The 15,650-nt window shown below is 37.5% G+C and overlaps 2 protein-coding genes and 1 long non-coding RNA gene across 3 annotated transcripts; 1 reads left to right on the plus strand and 2 right to left on the minus strand.

The window, feature by feature from the left end:
• Positions 1-138: 138 nt before the first annotated feature.
• Positions 139-1,341, minus strand: LOC149042413 (uncharacterized). The gene is made up of 5 exons (XM_089213582.1): positions 1,086-1,341; positions 849-987; positions 498-661; positions 325-404; positions 139-211 (listed from the first exon to the last, which is right to left on the minus strand). Exons 1-5 carry the CDS (start codon positions 1,278-1,280, stop codon positions 139-141), a joined length of 651 nt encoding a protein of 216 aa, XP_089069708.1. The 5' UTR covers positions 1,281-1,341.
• A 3,309-nt stretch (positions 1,342-4,650) lies between these two features.
• On the minus strand, positions 4,651-5,398 carry LOC149042414 (uncharacterized). Its single transcript, XR_016188613.1, has 2 exons — positions 5,176-5,398; positions 4,651-4,845 (listed from the first exon to the last, which is right to left on the minus strand). It is a non-coding gene; the product is annotated as an uncharacterized LOC149042414 (long non-coding RNA).
• Positions 5,399-12,453: 7,055 nt separating this feature from the next.
• Positions 12,454-15,219, plus strand: LOC113682685 (uncharacterized). The gene has a single exon (XM_027199849.2). The coding sequence runs from the start codon at positions 13,191-13,193 to the stop codon at positions 14,169-14,171; it is 981 nt and encodes a 326-aa protein (XP_027055650.2). The 5' UTR covers positions 12,454-13,190; the 3' UTR covers positions 14,172-15,219.
• Positions 15,220-15,650: the final 431 nt, after the last annotated feature.

Raw genomic sequence — 15,650 nt, forward strand, 5'->3', positions numbered from 1 at the left:
GAAATAACAGACGTTGTCGTATGAATACTTTTAATTGACTTTCTAGGTTGTAATCTGGGTCTTGGTCGAAAGAAAATAAGCAACTGCAAGTCTGCAAACTTTAGACTGAATGCATTAACAGCGGCATAGAAAAAGCCTTCATTTTGGTAAAGATTTAACGAACATAAAAACATGGGAACTGTAGGTGTGATATTCCACAGACATGTTGCACCTACAGGTATAAAGGCACAATGGTTATTTTTGTTATAATTATATACATGAAACATAGTAACATGATTATTAACTATTGCAGGTAGTGTTTTAAAAGTTAATAGTGTTGCTTGCCTGTCTTTTTTGTATATCAAACACCAGATGCAAGAATCATTGGAGGTTGCCCCTTTCATGCCTATAGCAACTAACAGGAACTATTAAACAAGAGAGGAAAAACACAGTTACTTTTAAGCCTTAATATTTTCTAACTTAAATCAGGAAATATTAACTACATGGATTTTACTTACCTTGTAGTCACCTCCCAGATGGAAATGTAAGCGAACTTTATTCCCATCAATTTCCATGTACCCCTGCTCGATAAACTTATTTATGGCACATCTGACAGTTTTTAATCCCAACTTAAGGGTTTCATAATCTTCATTCCCCTTAATTAGTGCAATGGTATGGTTTCCTGTGAAATAATAACATTAAGGAACAAACCTGAATGAAAGCAACAGAATGAATACATGTATGTGCAGTTACTGTCCATTAAAAAGAATGATATTAAGCATTTTTTGCAGTATTTGACCTGTTAACCATTCCGTGTTCAGAAAAGAAGATCATTTTTATAATAAATACATCTAAAAGCCAAAAGTTACCCAAACTTGAAAGCATATGTTGACCTTCGTCCAGAAGTGAAAAAGAAAATACAAAAAGGGAGCTTGTATGGGACATTCTCGCCCCGTTCCCTGATACTTTGACTTTTACCAGTGGCTCTTTGTCAACTGAATTCTTGAGCTAAAAAAACAACAAAATTGTCTGTTAGGTTTGACTACTGTAAATTACCAACCAAACACATGCCCTACTTTTCCTATGTAGCTTGAAAATACTCTTACATGTCCTCTTATTTCTTTTTCCAGTAGAAGCTCAAACGGCAGTTCAGCTCCAGGACAGATTCCTGGTGTCTTTGTTGATTTCCACAGGGCATCAATGGCTTTCTGGCAAGACTCAACCAAGTATGTCTTCGGCAGGGAGGACTCTTGTTGGGTGAGTTCATGATAAGCTTCCTGAGAGATAGAAAACCTATCCATATTATAAAGGATGGCCCTTATTTTTTCTTTCTCTCCTTCAGGTAGCCTCTCAAAAGCATCTTTTTTCTTCTATGTTGGTGAATTAAATGTAAAACCAAATGTTTAATCCATTGTTATATATATATATATATGCATTTTTTAACTCTTTGCAAAGGATAAGATAGCACATGTTTTAAGCCCTTTTTTATTATAAACACTCGATCGCATACAGATTGCTGGGCGAACGGAGATTCAGTGAGCTCTGAAAAGAGCTCCCAGTCGCATTTAGATTGCCGAGCGATCGGGGATTCAGTGAGCTCTGAAAAGATCCGTTCCAGCGCGGATAATTCCTTGGAGGAAAGGTTCATGACCCATTTATCTTTCAGAGATGAGCCTGAATTAACAGGAGACCTCTTACTGAGCAAGTGACGGAGCGGAGCGCCTCTTGTCGCATTTGAATTCAGTAGAGCCGTCGATCCAATTCACCCTTGAACATGAAAAGGATAGACATTTGCCCTTTCTTGATTTAAATGTATCTAGAGGGGTTCAGGGTAATTTGGAGACAAGTGTCTACCGTAAACCCACCCACACCGACAAATACCTCGCTTTCGATTCTCACCATCCTATTTGCCATAAAAAGTCTGTAGCCAAAACTTTACTTAGGAGGGCTGATTGTCTACCATCATCACTCGATTCGAAGGCTGAGGAGAGGAAATATGTTTCCAATGTCCTAAAGGCAAATGGCTATACAAAAACTTTTCTCCGTAACTGCCAAAAACCAGTTACAAATAGTAACGCTCTTGATGAAAGGGAACCAGCGACTGGTTTTGCTGTTATTCCTTACATACAGGGTGTTACTGAACCCATCAAGAGAATTTTGAATAGCCACAACGTTAAAGTTGCTCAAAAACCTTTTCAGACTTTGGGGCATATTTTCGCCAAACCTAAGGATCCTGTCACGAAAGAACAACGAACCGACGCCATTTATTCTATTCCTTGCAATGACTGTGATAACGAATACATCGGACAGACCAAACGCCAGTTTGGTACACGGTTAAAAGAGCACCAAAAAGCGGTTTTTCTTTGCAAAAAGGAAAATTCAGCTTTATCGGAGCATACTTGCCTAACCAACCATACAATTGGGTGGGATAATTCTAAAATTATCACTACTAATCGGCGTTACCACCAGCGCCTTTGTTTGGAGGCTTGGCACATTAACTCCGCCCACGCTCCTTTAAATCGTGACGATGGCGGTCTGCTTCCTGACGCCTATTTACACCTCGTCAGAAAAAAGGCCGCTAATTAGTGATCATATAAAAGGACCTCTTGTTGCAGCGTTTAGATCACCCCTGATGAAGGCACTAGACAGGAGTGTCGAAACGTTGGGTCTATGAATTGTAACTTCTTCGGTTACATTCATTAAATCTGCAAACCAGTGTAGCTTCAAACTATGTCTAATATTACATTGTTAGAATGTAGAAAAAAAAATATCTTTAAAGTTAAAATTGTTTTTTCCTTGTTCGCGTTTTGGCGTGGAATGTCTTGTTTGGCGATACCCACGCAAGGTCTGTAACGTTATTTGAGAGAAGATGCACATGACAATTTTATGCTCTTTTTCGTTGTGAGTGGATGCAGTGGGAACGGCGATAAGTATGGGAGCGCTGTAACGATACTAAAATCCTGCTGAATGCGATATTAGCCAAACGGTTTTGCAGTTAATTGTTTTTTGACTACTTCGATCTTTAACGATATGGTTTCCGTATGTAATAGATCACGAACATTGATTTACAGTAACTTGACAAACAAGCAATATGCAAGCTGCTTCATCAAACTACGCGAAACTTATTTTTTTCCCAAAGCGTTAGGCAAGAGGAAAGTCATGAGTCGCTCGTTTACCCTCTTCGAAAAGGAAAAAAGTCATCAAATTATAGCTAAAAAAAGCCACACTGTTTTAAGTAATTTTTCTGCTTTAATAAAAATTCAGGTGAGCTGATCGTTATATTTAATTCAGTAGATTGTGGCTCCTTTTAACAAAGTCAGTTTCTCTAAAGTCCAATCTGCATGATGAAGGGACGTGTTAGTGACAGAGAAAAACGATGCCAGTGGCTAGCAGGTTTAAATCATTATAACTTGCTGCCAGAGGAAATGTCGTCAATATATTTAAGAGAGAACACAGGAGTTTAGGCTTCGAAGCAGACAATTTTCGAAAAAAGCTCCTAAAGGAAGATTCGGTGTTCCACTGCGTTGTTCTACAAGCTGGAGATTTTCTTGCGAAAGGTTTGTGGGGAAATTGAAAATGGGGAGAAGCTTCAAGACAAGTGAGAAACTAATCCATTGACCACAACTAAGTCGTTGCATCTGGCCGAGGATGAAACTCATTTGATAAGTCAGAAAATTGTTGTGAAAGATAATTTACCAAAGACAAACACACAGGTGTTTTGATTTGAACCAATGGGTTTTTCTCAACACTTTACCTAAGCGGCTTTCACATATTTACTTTAAACTTAATATCATGCGTGGAAAAACGATCTTATCAATTTCGTCTGGGGTCTCAAGACAAATGCAAAACAAACATTCCAATGACTTCGTACTATAAATAAAGCCCATAGCACTTCTTCCTTAAACTTGCTCCAGCATCACGCTGTCTGTTTCTACAAGAAAAGCAACAAGGAGATGGAAGCAAAAGTGGCACTGAACATTTTGTTCCTGTTCTCAATTCTTCTGATCCAAGGATCCTATGTTAAAGGAATATTAGGAAAAGATACCAGGCTGGTAAATAACCTTATTTGATTCCATAGGAACCATTGTGATTCTTCCCAAATTACACCAGTGTGTCGAAACTAAGATCTAGGAAAAAGATACTAAACAAAGCATTATCAATTATTATCAATTGCATAGGAAATTGGCCGGCTTTTGAGCATGGCAATGTATTTGTAGTTCGTAGAACCACGCTCTGACAGTTACGTTGGCAATTAAGTTTTTCTTCCTTTGTAGGCGTGCATCGCCGCAAATAGCATGAAAAGGCATGCACGACGAATCTGTTCGACTGCTCCAGCATCCAGAATGCTCTGTCGCCTTTGTTAAATCTTAATGGGAAACAGCCTTCTCAAGAACAATTTTTTTAGGGGATTGAGCATTGTCGTTGGATCAAACAAAAAGAGAACCTTATCATAGTTCAACCGTTCATCCAGGTTACTCTAAATTGGCCAACACTTCTGTGCAGTCTATTGCGGGTTTTATGATATCTCGCGGGTAACGATCTAAAGCCTGACCATTTTAGCTTTTTGACGCCATTTCGGACTGACTGACACACATGGCCTCGATGCCATGCGATAACTGTGGGGAACCGTAATGAATGCGTTTTAGAAAGAGTGAAAACTCACCAACTCGGTATCGCTCAAACGTAACTTTTTTTAATTGTCTTACGCTTTTCCCATATGATTTACATCAAACATAGTTAAAAGTTCCAAGTCTGCTGAGATCCTAAGCTTCCACCATCTTCAGGCTGGTCACGTCGAACTTTTTCACAGTCCATGCGTCGGGCAATCGAACATATCTGTCTTCTGACCAGCCTTTTCTTACAGTTCTGTGATTGACGAAATGAGATATGTCACATAAAAGAACGCGAATACTCTCTAGAACTTAACTAAAAGATGAGAAAGAACTTCCTTTTGAATCAGACGAAGACATTTTTCAAAAGCTGGTGTAACTAGTTCTTTGCTAACCAAAAGAGGAGTGATGGTTGGTGCTTTCACAAAGCTTGATTTTAGGGACAGAGAGAAGCATTTTCTCCTAAATAACACTATGTTTTAACTCGAACTTGATCATGATTATGAGATAAAGCTGGATTTGCTTAACTGATATTTCTGATAAGGCAAAATATGTACTCTACAGTTAATAAACTGAGAAACTTTACCGGTCTGGGATCTTTTTTAGCGCAAAACATTCCAATTCCAAAGCTGTTGTCTATGAGAAGAAGAGACAACATAAGTATAGCAAACACCATTCTCTTGTGCATCGTGTCGACTTTCAGGACGTTGGCAAGGTTTGTTTGTTAAGCTACGAGAACGAAGCGGGCTTTTATGCCAACCAAATTAGAAAAAAATTCAACTGTATCTTCTTTGTTCTGCAACACCCACTGTTTAAAATTTGCAATCGAGAGTCCTGCTCGTTGGTAAATGTTGTAATTAACTTTTGTTCAGCACGTCTTTATAATTGGCTCATCAAAATGCCTCCATGAATTAATTCTTTTTATTAGGCGAATTAAGACTCATATCACGTAGACGTCCAATTTGGCATTAATTCTTTTTTCGGTTTCATTGTCTCAAAGGACGGTCGGAGCCACCACACAGGTGTTGTTCTCTACAATATATTGATAATTTCTGACGGTAAAGACTAAAGACTGCACAAATATAACAACATCATGTGATGCTAGTAGCTCCTTTTCATTTGGAGGCGAGCTGTTGACTGATTAAAGGCTTTCTGCAGAGGAAGACGGGAATTAGTTGGCCTAGGCTGAAGAAAACTTCTTTTAGTCTACAGTATATTCAGAGTTTCTTTCTTGAGTCGATGTAGCCTTAATCATTTTAATTTGTGTTGGCTAAAGATTAGGCCATGCGCTTAAGTTGTAGCTTATATTTGAGATAGCCGTATGACGCTATATTGACGGACTTTGAGCCTATGGAACCTACGGAAATAACCTCGAAATAAGAGGCGAATAAACCACGTGTGGAAAATGAGGCATAGGGAATAGCGAAGATGATGAAGAAGAACTTTGCACAGTAGAACTTGAAATGATTTAAGCTAAGTGTTTTCAAGATGGACAAACTGTGAGGTGGCGCCTTAACGCTGGATCGTTTACCTTTAGTTCGGTTAAATTAACAAGTTTTCATTGACTGGTCAAACCTTTGGAAAGTCATAATCCCATAAAAAGGGCGATTGTTTTTGGCGAGGGAAGGAAGAGACAAATTGTCTTTAGATAGTCTTTTTTAGGAGGGGAAATCTCTATTGCTTTGTCATGATGATTTGGGCGACAAAAAGGCAAATAAAAGGAACTTAATCCAACTTAGCAAATTTTTGTTTAAGGTGCAGATTTTTTAATTTTTTAATAACCTAAATAACCTCTCAGTTTTTCTTCCCTAATCTGACTGCGTCTATGGCATCTTTTAAATCTTGATGGTAGGGTTCCTTTTTTATGTCTTTTTGTTTGTTTTTGATCATGCTACTCCTTTCCTAATTCTCACTAGCCGGGTAGCCGTATAGTGCTTGAAACTTTCTGATGGATATAAGCGCATCGTTCAACTTCATTTTCTGGAGCTTTTAAGCATTCTTTCCTTCAGAACGGTTAGCGTCTAAATAGCATAAAGAACGACAATGAAGCTTACGCTATGTGTAACGATTTTCCAGCTGTTTAATTTGAAAACAGGCCTCAAAAAAGGAAGCAAATTGTCTTAGAAAATTGATGATTTGCTATAGCACTTTAACACGCATTTCTTGAAGCGTTACATTTCATGAATGGATCACCATTTTAAAGGAATATGAAGTAAAACGCAGAGGAAAGAACTTGAAATGACAGTTAGAAATTTAGAATAGAGAGATATTTTGAGATAGGTTTTTAGCAGCCTTGCCAAGCAGTCGTTAATGAACCGAAAATTGAGAGGCGCCCACTGTGACCTCGCCTTGGTGTTCAAATTTATTCAATGGCCAATGGGAGAATCCCAGCTGATCAAATAGATGGACGGATGGATGGGTGCATACATGGAGTAATGGGTATATTTAACATCAATTTATCATAATAAAGCAATGTGGCGTCTTTACTAAAAGGTGAACATGGTAAATGCTCCGTCTAAGAAGATTGTAAGATTGTTAGCGCCTACATATTTAGTTAGCCTATTGTTTCCTACATAGGGCGTGTGAATGCGCCTATACACGTGTAATTTATTCAAAATGCTCTCTTGGCTTCGGCAGTTTAAGTTTCGTCGTTTTGGCAAGAAGGTTATTCAGTTCCTTTTGGCTTACTTGGAAACACAACTGCAGTATACAGTACAGTTTATGTGGCCATTCCAGGGCTGTGACAAATTTAAGTGTCATTTTTTAGTAATTGTCTATTTAGGTTTTGTGTCTCTTTTGGCTTGGGTTTTTTATTGTAGCGTTTGTTTATATGTATATTTCTTTCAGTTTTTAGCGCACGCTACGCTTAAGTATCGCTCTACCGCAAGGTACCTTCGCACAGCTTGTCAAGTCAATAAAGATTAAATGCGTGTCAAAATGTCATTCCTGGTGCCGGCATCGAATCCGCTGTGTTGGCAGTTATAAAGATAATCCGGGAACAACAACTTATGCATAATTTTTTCCTAAAGCAATAACACTCTAGCTCCTAACGAGATTGTGTAAAATGTCGATTTCATTTGCAACTTGCAAACGTTTTGAATTAACTCTGACGGTTTTCCAAAGTATTAAACGTGAATGAAACAGCCCAAAATATGTGCGGGAACTATACTGGAAACGACTTTTACCCTGCATATCATGCGGGGCGAAAATCGTTTACGTGCACTCTGAAATTAGGTATCTGCGAGTCGCACATTTGTGTCTGATATACTCCATGATATGCCCGATAAAATCCCCCAAATTATCTTCTGTAGACTTTAAATGTTCGACAGCGGAGTACCTGACGACCTCTATTTATGAACGGCGACTACTTATGAAAGGGAGACTAAATTCTTGGCTGCCAACACAGGTACTCGTTGTTTGGGTTTTTTTAAAGGGGAGGAGGGGGTGGGGCATTCAGCTCATGGTCATTTACTGATGATTATTCCCGGCCTAAAGGTTGCAATATTTAAAATTCAGAAAGTTTCAGTATGAGTTAGTGTCGAGTCTTAACCCCCCTCCCCTTTCCCCTCGTATGGTGAAATGACCTAACTATTGTAGAACGCTCCCTTGGGTCCAACTGAACCATTTCTTCTAATGGAAATTTACTGCACGTTTTGTTAATACATTATATCCTTTTCCCCTTGACTTGCATAAGAGTTTGCATTCTGATTTTGCCCAGCAATTGAATATGAAAGTAAATAAATTTAGGCTCACACAGAGTATCCATAGAAAAGTTTGCCACATCTTGAACGTTAAGGCTAACAATCTATATACCAAAAAAATCTTATCATTAATTTTCTTCGCATAGATATTTATTAATTTTTTAATATCCACACCATTAAAATTATCTTTGAATACGGTTCTGCTACACCTAATTTAATCTTTCTTGACGTGATTACTCCCTGAATGTCTTGAATCAGGTCTGAGTTGGATCCTGACCTGAGCCTGATTCTTCCAAAACGTCTGTTACGAAAAAAGTGGAAAAGAAACTAGAAGGCTGAATGAACCCGCACAATCGACCCACTTTCAAACTAATGTCCTAAGCATAATGCAAAGAAATCGGAAGACAAATAAGTTTTCAAATGATTTTTTTTTATTCCTCTCCTGTAATAAAACAAAAAAGTTGGAAAACTTTTCAAGCAATCTTTTCTATCCCAACTAAATACATTGCAGAATTTCGAGGGGGTCTTGTGTAACTTGAAATAAAATTTTCTGTTTTTGGGAAAAGAGAAAAAGAAAAGAATGGACAGGCAAGCAGAGTTAGCCGATACCATTGAAGCAGGAGACCGAAAAGAGCGTACGGGGATCTGAAATCCTGAGCACGCTGAATTTTTGTTATATTAGAAAGTGCCATTTTTCACCCGTTACCCAATCACAATTCCAAACGGGAGCCAGATCAGAGAAAAACCTCCCATATATTTCCACTAACCTTTCAGATGCAGATATATCTGACAGACAGATACTTGAATGATCCATAGCACGGGTCACCGAAAACTGAGTTACTTGCATGTATCTCACAGATGAATCTGCCGTTGTATTTGGCCATTAGTTTCGAGAGGGAGCTCGATGCATGACAGGAAGTTATACGAATATTAGAGTGTTGGCAGACGTAGCGGTTACGTCTCCCGTAAGACGCGTACGTTACAGAAATCTTTTTCCCATATGTGCACCCAATAACTGCTTTGCCATGCTCGCAAATAATGGAGGATAGGTATGCTAAGTAAAAGAAAGAGAGACAAAATTTCTGCCTCAATTAAACAACCGAACTCTTCCAAAAGTTGATAACAGAAAATAAATTAAATCTCCCATGCCGTTGGCTGAGTAAAGAGGAGAGATGGTATCAACCCTTAAAAGTTTTTGGACATAACTGTTGAAAACCAGCTTCTGGAGATATCAAGGGAAAAGTGAAGAATGACGTAACAATTTTTTAGGTCATAGATAAAAAATGAAATTAATAAAAATTATGCTTTTGGCAAACGTGTTTAGCTAAATAAGTTTGTTTTAAATAGCTAAATAAGTTTGTTTTATTAAACATGGAGGATGACGAGTCTGTTCTTAGAGGATGTTGTGCTTCTCCTTTTAAGAATCCTTGCTCCACGCGAGATGGATGACAAGAAGTAAAATTCGTGCACTGTAAGATCTCTGTCTCTGTAATGTGTTTGCACTTCATGGGTCGATTCCTTGTTAAATATCTCTCCTTTGTGCTTATTGAGTCCGAGAACGTAATTTCTGAATCTGATATTCAGTTTCAGTCGTAAAATTTGATTGTTTTGGGGTAGCTGTTTACCCGTTGTACAAATTCTTCGATTTTGGTTATACTCAACAGACTTGAGGGTTAGTTGTGCTCTGGTCGATAATACCTTTTCTCATTTTTGCCATGAAAACATTGACAAAAGCTACGGCCATTATTGTACCCATCGCCGTTCCGTGGATTTGTGAATAATTCTGTCTGTTGAATTGGAATGAATTTTCTTGTACATTAGGCAGAACATTTGCTTTTAGAATTTGGTAAGGCCTGGTAATTAAATTGTTTTAATAAAAGTAGTTGCAAGCTTTTCATCAACAACTGTAGTACAGTTGTAATCCTCTCCTCTTGATGTATTAATGTGTTTAAGCTAGATACAGGATGTATCTACGCCAGATGGGTTTTCTCAATAAGGTTTAAAATATCAATACAAAATCTTTTGTATCTTCCAGGTACGTTGTCGTTTTCGTTGTCGCATCGGCTGTATGAGGTGGTAAAAAAACATGAAAATATTTCTTTAGGGCCGTGACACCCTGATATAATAGGTCTACCTGCTGACCAGGATGTCTTTTCATACGATATGATGATGGGGGTGGCTCCTTAGATAAACTTAGGTAAAGCCAGATTACATTGTGTTACAAAAAGCAATTATTTTTTTGTGCTCTTTTTCCTCTATTTTTGAGCGACCTTTCTCTCCTGTGAAGAATAGCACCTAAAGAATAGAGGATACTTATCTGAAATGTTGGAAAAATATATCTCTGAAGTTTCACCGAGAGAGAAAGGTCACTCGAAAACAAAGAAAATAGTACACAGAATTATATTTTGCCTTTTGTATCGCAGTATCAGCCGCTTTTACCTAACCCAGAGTGCATATTAATGGAGAAATGGTAGCTTATTTAGAAACTACCACCGGCTCAAGAGACATATTTCAGGAGTCAACCCTATCGCAAAGGAAAGTCGTTCAGAGATATCCTGGTAAGAGCTTAACTTTCAAGGCAGAAAATTTAAAATCGTTTGCGAATGGCAGGAGTCGCACCGTCCCATCAACACTTTTAAAACACTCTTCTTGTGTGCATGCAACAGTGGTTACGCATACCGCGGGAAACATACCTCGAATACCTCTTTCCGAATTGTTGGCAATGAACGCAAAAGAGTTGGTGTAGGGAGGTCTTATAATCAGTGAAACTTACCTGAAAGATCTTAATCGTCTTGTTTGAGCTTCCTTGTAGTTTGAACAATAATGCGTAGAGCTTCTTCCAAATTGCTCCAAATGTTTGTTTCAACCTGTTTGTTTGTCAATTTTGAAATTTTCCTAGAAAGATCGATTAATGAATCAAAGTTTTCAGAAATTTAGGCATCACTCATCGTTTCCAATCGATGCATTGAAATTGTATAAGTTGTAAGCATCTTTCAGATGATAGGTTCTTCTATCCATGTATCTGAGAATAACTTCAAAAGAGGCACCCAGCCTTGTTTCTCTTAAATTCTAAGAGATTCTTGTACTCTGATCAATCAAGGATTGCGTCACATCTCACCATAATAACCTGGCAACAAGGGATCATAGGGAGGGAACTGAATTCTAAAATGACGGCCTACGTTTTCCCATGTTGACGGGGAAGTGTGAAACGCGATAGGACAAATTCATTTCCGAAGAGCACAAAAGATGCTACAAAGTTTGGCGGATCGTCTTTCAAAAGTAATAAAAGAGGTTTTTGCTGATAAATACTTTAAAAAAAGCCTTTTATCTTCTGGTCGAAATTGATTGCTTATTTCGATGCGAGTAAATAAAAAGATTGAAAAAAATGTGCGAAATGCTTCTCTATTTAGAGAAAGAGGAGTTACAACAACAACAGAATTTGAGCGATTATACTAAGACGATTATTCGCCTCAGGCTCAAATAATATAGTTGAATAATCAACCTGACTTTTTCTCGGAGATTATCATCAATATTCATTGAACATGAGGCGAGTAATAGTTAATTTCTAAGGTTAATTAGTTTGTACTTATTCAAATTGTAAAAAAAACTCTGAATATTAATGTTCTTCCTCAGATAGTACTACAAAGTAAAAGTTAGGCATTTGATTACTTAAAGAACTAGAGAAATTACGTTTTAAAAATTTAAAAGGCCAAAATGATGAAACATTGTACATCAGTCCGCCTTCTATCTTTCTATGCGGTTAAATGTTTCCCTTTCGTTGTTTTGATTTAGTTTCTTTTTTTTTTACCAAATGGATAACCTTTCAGTGACAAAGATATATGTTTTTATCAATGAAAAATTATAAACACCGAGATATACTTGTAGCGCCTTCACGTAATGTGGTAATCAAACAAGAGTCATCAAAACCTAAAATCCATTGGGCTACAACTGGCCACGAACCTTTATCAAAAACATGCAGAGCACACCTCGTTTGAAGTAAAAACGTGATAAACGGCGCTACTGTTGACACCTCTAATTAAAATGTCAGTAATACTATATTATTGGCATTACAGCCAAAATACGAATGACTACATGACTGCCATGACAAAATTGACTATTGTTACCATATTCTTCTAGTTAAGTCTTTCATGTAACACAAATTATTTATTTGACTTGAATAACAAAAAGCGATAAAAGTTACGATTTTAGAGCAAATTGGATTTCATGATCAATTTGATAAGAGCTATCAATTACATTACATTTCTCTCGCTTTTTTTTTTTTTTTTGCAGGCAAAGAGGAGTTTTTTTCAATTCACTATCGCTTGCATGCTGTGTTGTCTCTGGATACGTTGCAACAGCGAACGCTGATGTCATCAACTCTCTTTTAATCAAATGAGATGAATTGACCCTATAGATGGCTAGTCGACTTACAATTTAAATAGAATTTCTTTCTGACATACAATAGTTTACACTAATAATTATTTATGCTGAAATCATGTGTCATTATCTGAACCGGCTGTTCCACGCAAAAGGTTCTTTAAATCTGTTTTTGTTAAGGATATAACCGCATCTTTTTCTCGCAGGAAAAAAAAATGCCGTCATTACCAAATAAACTCGTTGTTTCGCCGCTTCCATGTCGTGGTGAGCTATTGTTTTAAACAACGTACTCATCAACTCATGATTGGGCGAATTCCCACCAGATCCGGAAAATTTCCATGAGAAAGAAGATCATGTCACAAGAATACAAAGATTCACCTGTCTTATGACTTTTAATGTTGTTTGTTAGTGATGCCTAGTGAAATTATATCAGCTGCGCTATATACAAGCCATTTTACTGGCTTTTAAATTTTGAGAGAATTTTCGTTGAGGTCAGAAATCAATTGCCTACTTTACCAGAGTGATGAACACGAGTTTAAACGCAGAGTCCACAGAATGGACGCGTCATGGAAATCTCTCATGCTACCACCTGACTCGATTTTTAGTCTATGGTCAAGATGCGTTGAAATTACCTTTTATCCTAAATTGTGTGCTCAATGCAGTTTTGTCAGTTACAGCGATCGTTGGAAATTCAGCGATTCTCTGGGCGTTAACCAAATCGTCTTCGACGCTTCGCCCCCCATCAAAGGCTCTTCTCTTCAGCTTAGCAATGTCTGACCTCGGAGTCGGCGCCCTTGTTCAACCGCTTTACATCACTTACAAAGCAGCCGAAGTGAATGATAACTTTCGAATGTTTTGTGTGGCTGGGATTGGCTTCCATTTGTCTGCGAATGTGTTTTCGGCCGTGTCTTTTTTAACTGTGACTGCGATCGCTATCGACAGACTACTGGCGCTCCATTTAAAAAAGGGTTACAACGCGGCCATTTCTCTGAGACGTGTTGCCATTTTACTGCTCCTTCTTTGGTCAGCAACAAGCTTATGGGTCATTGCCTGGATCAAGAGTATCGAGATCTATCAAATCTTCAATATTGCAAGCGTGTTTGTCTGTCTCTTGATATGCGCTTCGGCTTATGTCACCCTTCAAATTCGTTTGCGCATGCTACAGAACTCCATGATCGCCTCACGTTTCCAAACTCAGGACACTGAATCACAAGTTATTTTGCATGTGAAAGAAAACACACCCCATCTTCAGCTTTATCGACGATCCGTGGTCACAATGTTTTATATCTACATTCTGTTAATTCTCTGTTACGTTCCATATTTGTCGATGTTCATTGTTATAGAAGTAACGGGGAGAGATTCAGTGAAGATCGCGTGTTTGAGCTTTGCAATGACAGTGTTGTTCGCAAATGCATCATTAAACCCTTTTCTTTACTGTTGGAGAATTCAAGAGATTCGCCGAGAAATTTCAAAAGCAGCAAAGAATATTTTTTGTCGAAAATGAGCCGAAATAAAAATCAAGGTCTATGAGGAAAAAACTCAAAACTCAGCTTTGATGAATGCAAATGTTCACTAGTCATTCAGCCCCCGAGGGTCATTAATGACAGCTAGAATGATATGAGTGTTTGCAATCAACATTTCAGAATATTTCAAACCTGAGTTGGTTTTTCTCTCAAATTATTTTCTAATTTTCTTTTAAACGTTTTTGACAAATGTGGGATGAGTGTGAATTTCTTTAAACTTTATGTGAACGGAATTTAATAAATTTTACGTCGTATCTGTAAATAAGTAATGTCTTCGAAACCTGTGAGATTTTTCATCACACATGCTGATAGCTTGACAATAAGTTAAAAAGGTTCAGCGAAAAACCATGGCCACAAATCAGTAATAGTTACATGTAGCACTATAGAATTGAAAAAAGTAATCGCTGGTCGTTTGGATCGAGCGGTCGGTTACTCGAAAGACTGGGTTGACAAAAGGTGACTTTTCCCCTATTTTATCACTTTCTGTTGTTGCCGTTGTTTTTGTTGGCTTGGTGAAAAGAAAGAAGAGAAGAATAACCTGTAATATTCTCCCTAAGAATATTCCAACTCATTAGATCTCAAGCCCGCTTATGTTTACCAAGCCCGCGAGTTGGGATGAAAAAAAAAAAAAAATTACCAAAAAAAAAAAAGGTTAAAAAATAAAATATTTAGAAGAAATGTAAATATTTTTAGTGTGCAAAGCTAATTATTTAATATAGGGGTTATGTTTGCCAACGAACCTAACAAAACTTTTAGTGTGAACGCATTATTACCCAATGAAGGGCTACTTTAACATTTTTTTGATTAGTCACCTCGGTAGTATTTTTTTTTATTATTATTAATATAATGTTTGCTCTTGTACAGAGACAACATTACTTAGACATTCTCGTTGCCTTCGTGTTATACTATGAGGGTGCCAATAAGGTTATGGCTTTTAAGGCTGACGGCTAATTTCTTTACATTACGATTAAAAAAAAAAGATTTCATTGTCAACTTTTTTTCGACCAATAATTAAAATTGGTCAATTTTTTCGCCTGACTGCTGGTTTGTTTTGGTCATTTTACAGTTTACAGTTAACTCCACTGGGATCTTTACATCAACAACTCAAATAGTGCCCCGGTACACATTGCTTTAATCGCATTTTCAACATTTAGAACTTTTTAAATACAGCGTTACAGTAAAGAGACTACGGGAGAAGCTTTGATTGAGTAGCCAAGAGCTGCACTATGGGTGTGCACAGCGATATGTAATAATCTGTAATCGTGTTGCAAGACTTGAAAAAATCGAAAGGAAAAAGGTGCTTAATAATGACATTTTTTTTTATATCTTTAACCCTTTAAACCCTAAGAATGACGGGCTTCTAATTTCTCCCTACGGGATTACGCTTCAATCCACTTTAAAGGCCATGAGGAGAAAAGAAGTTATTACCACTTCAAGAGGCTCCTGATTATCAAACAAAT

This window comes from Pocillopora damicornis, chromosome 7 (assembly GCF_964200805.1).
Source record: "Pocillopora damicornis chromosome 7, jaPocDami1.2, whole genome shotgun sequence".
NCBI lineage: Eukaryota > Metazoa > Cnidaria > Anthozoa > Scleractinia > Pocilloporidae > Pocillopora > Pocillopora damicornis.

Coding starts and splice junctions, on each gene's coding strand:
- LOC149042413 (XM_089213582.1), bottom strand. CDS start 1,280: ATGGATAGGTTTTCTATCTCTCAGGAAGCTTATCATGAACTCACCCAA. Junction 988..1,085: donor AAAAAGAAATAAGAGGACAT/GTAAGAGTATTT, acceptor TTGTTTTTTTAG/CTCAAGAATTCAGTTGACAA. Junction 405..497: donor ATCTGGGAGGTGACTACAAG/GTAAGTAAAATC, acceptor CTTGTTTAATAG/TTCCTGTTAGTTGCTATAGG.
- LOC113682685 (XM_027199849.2), top strand. CDS start 13,191: ATGAACACGAGTTTAAACGCAGAGTCCACAGAATGGACGCGTCATGGA.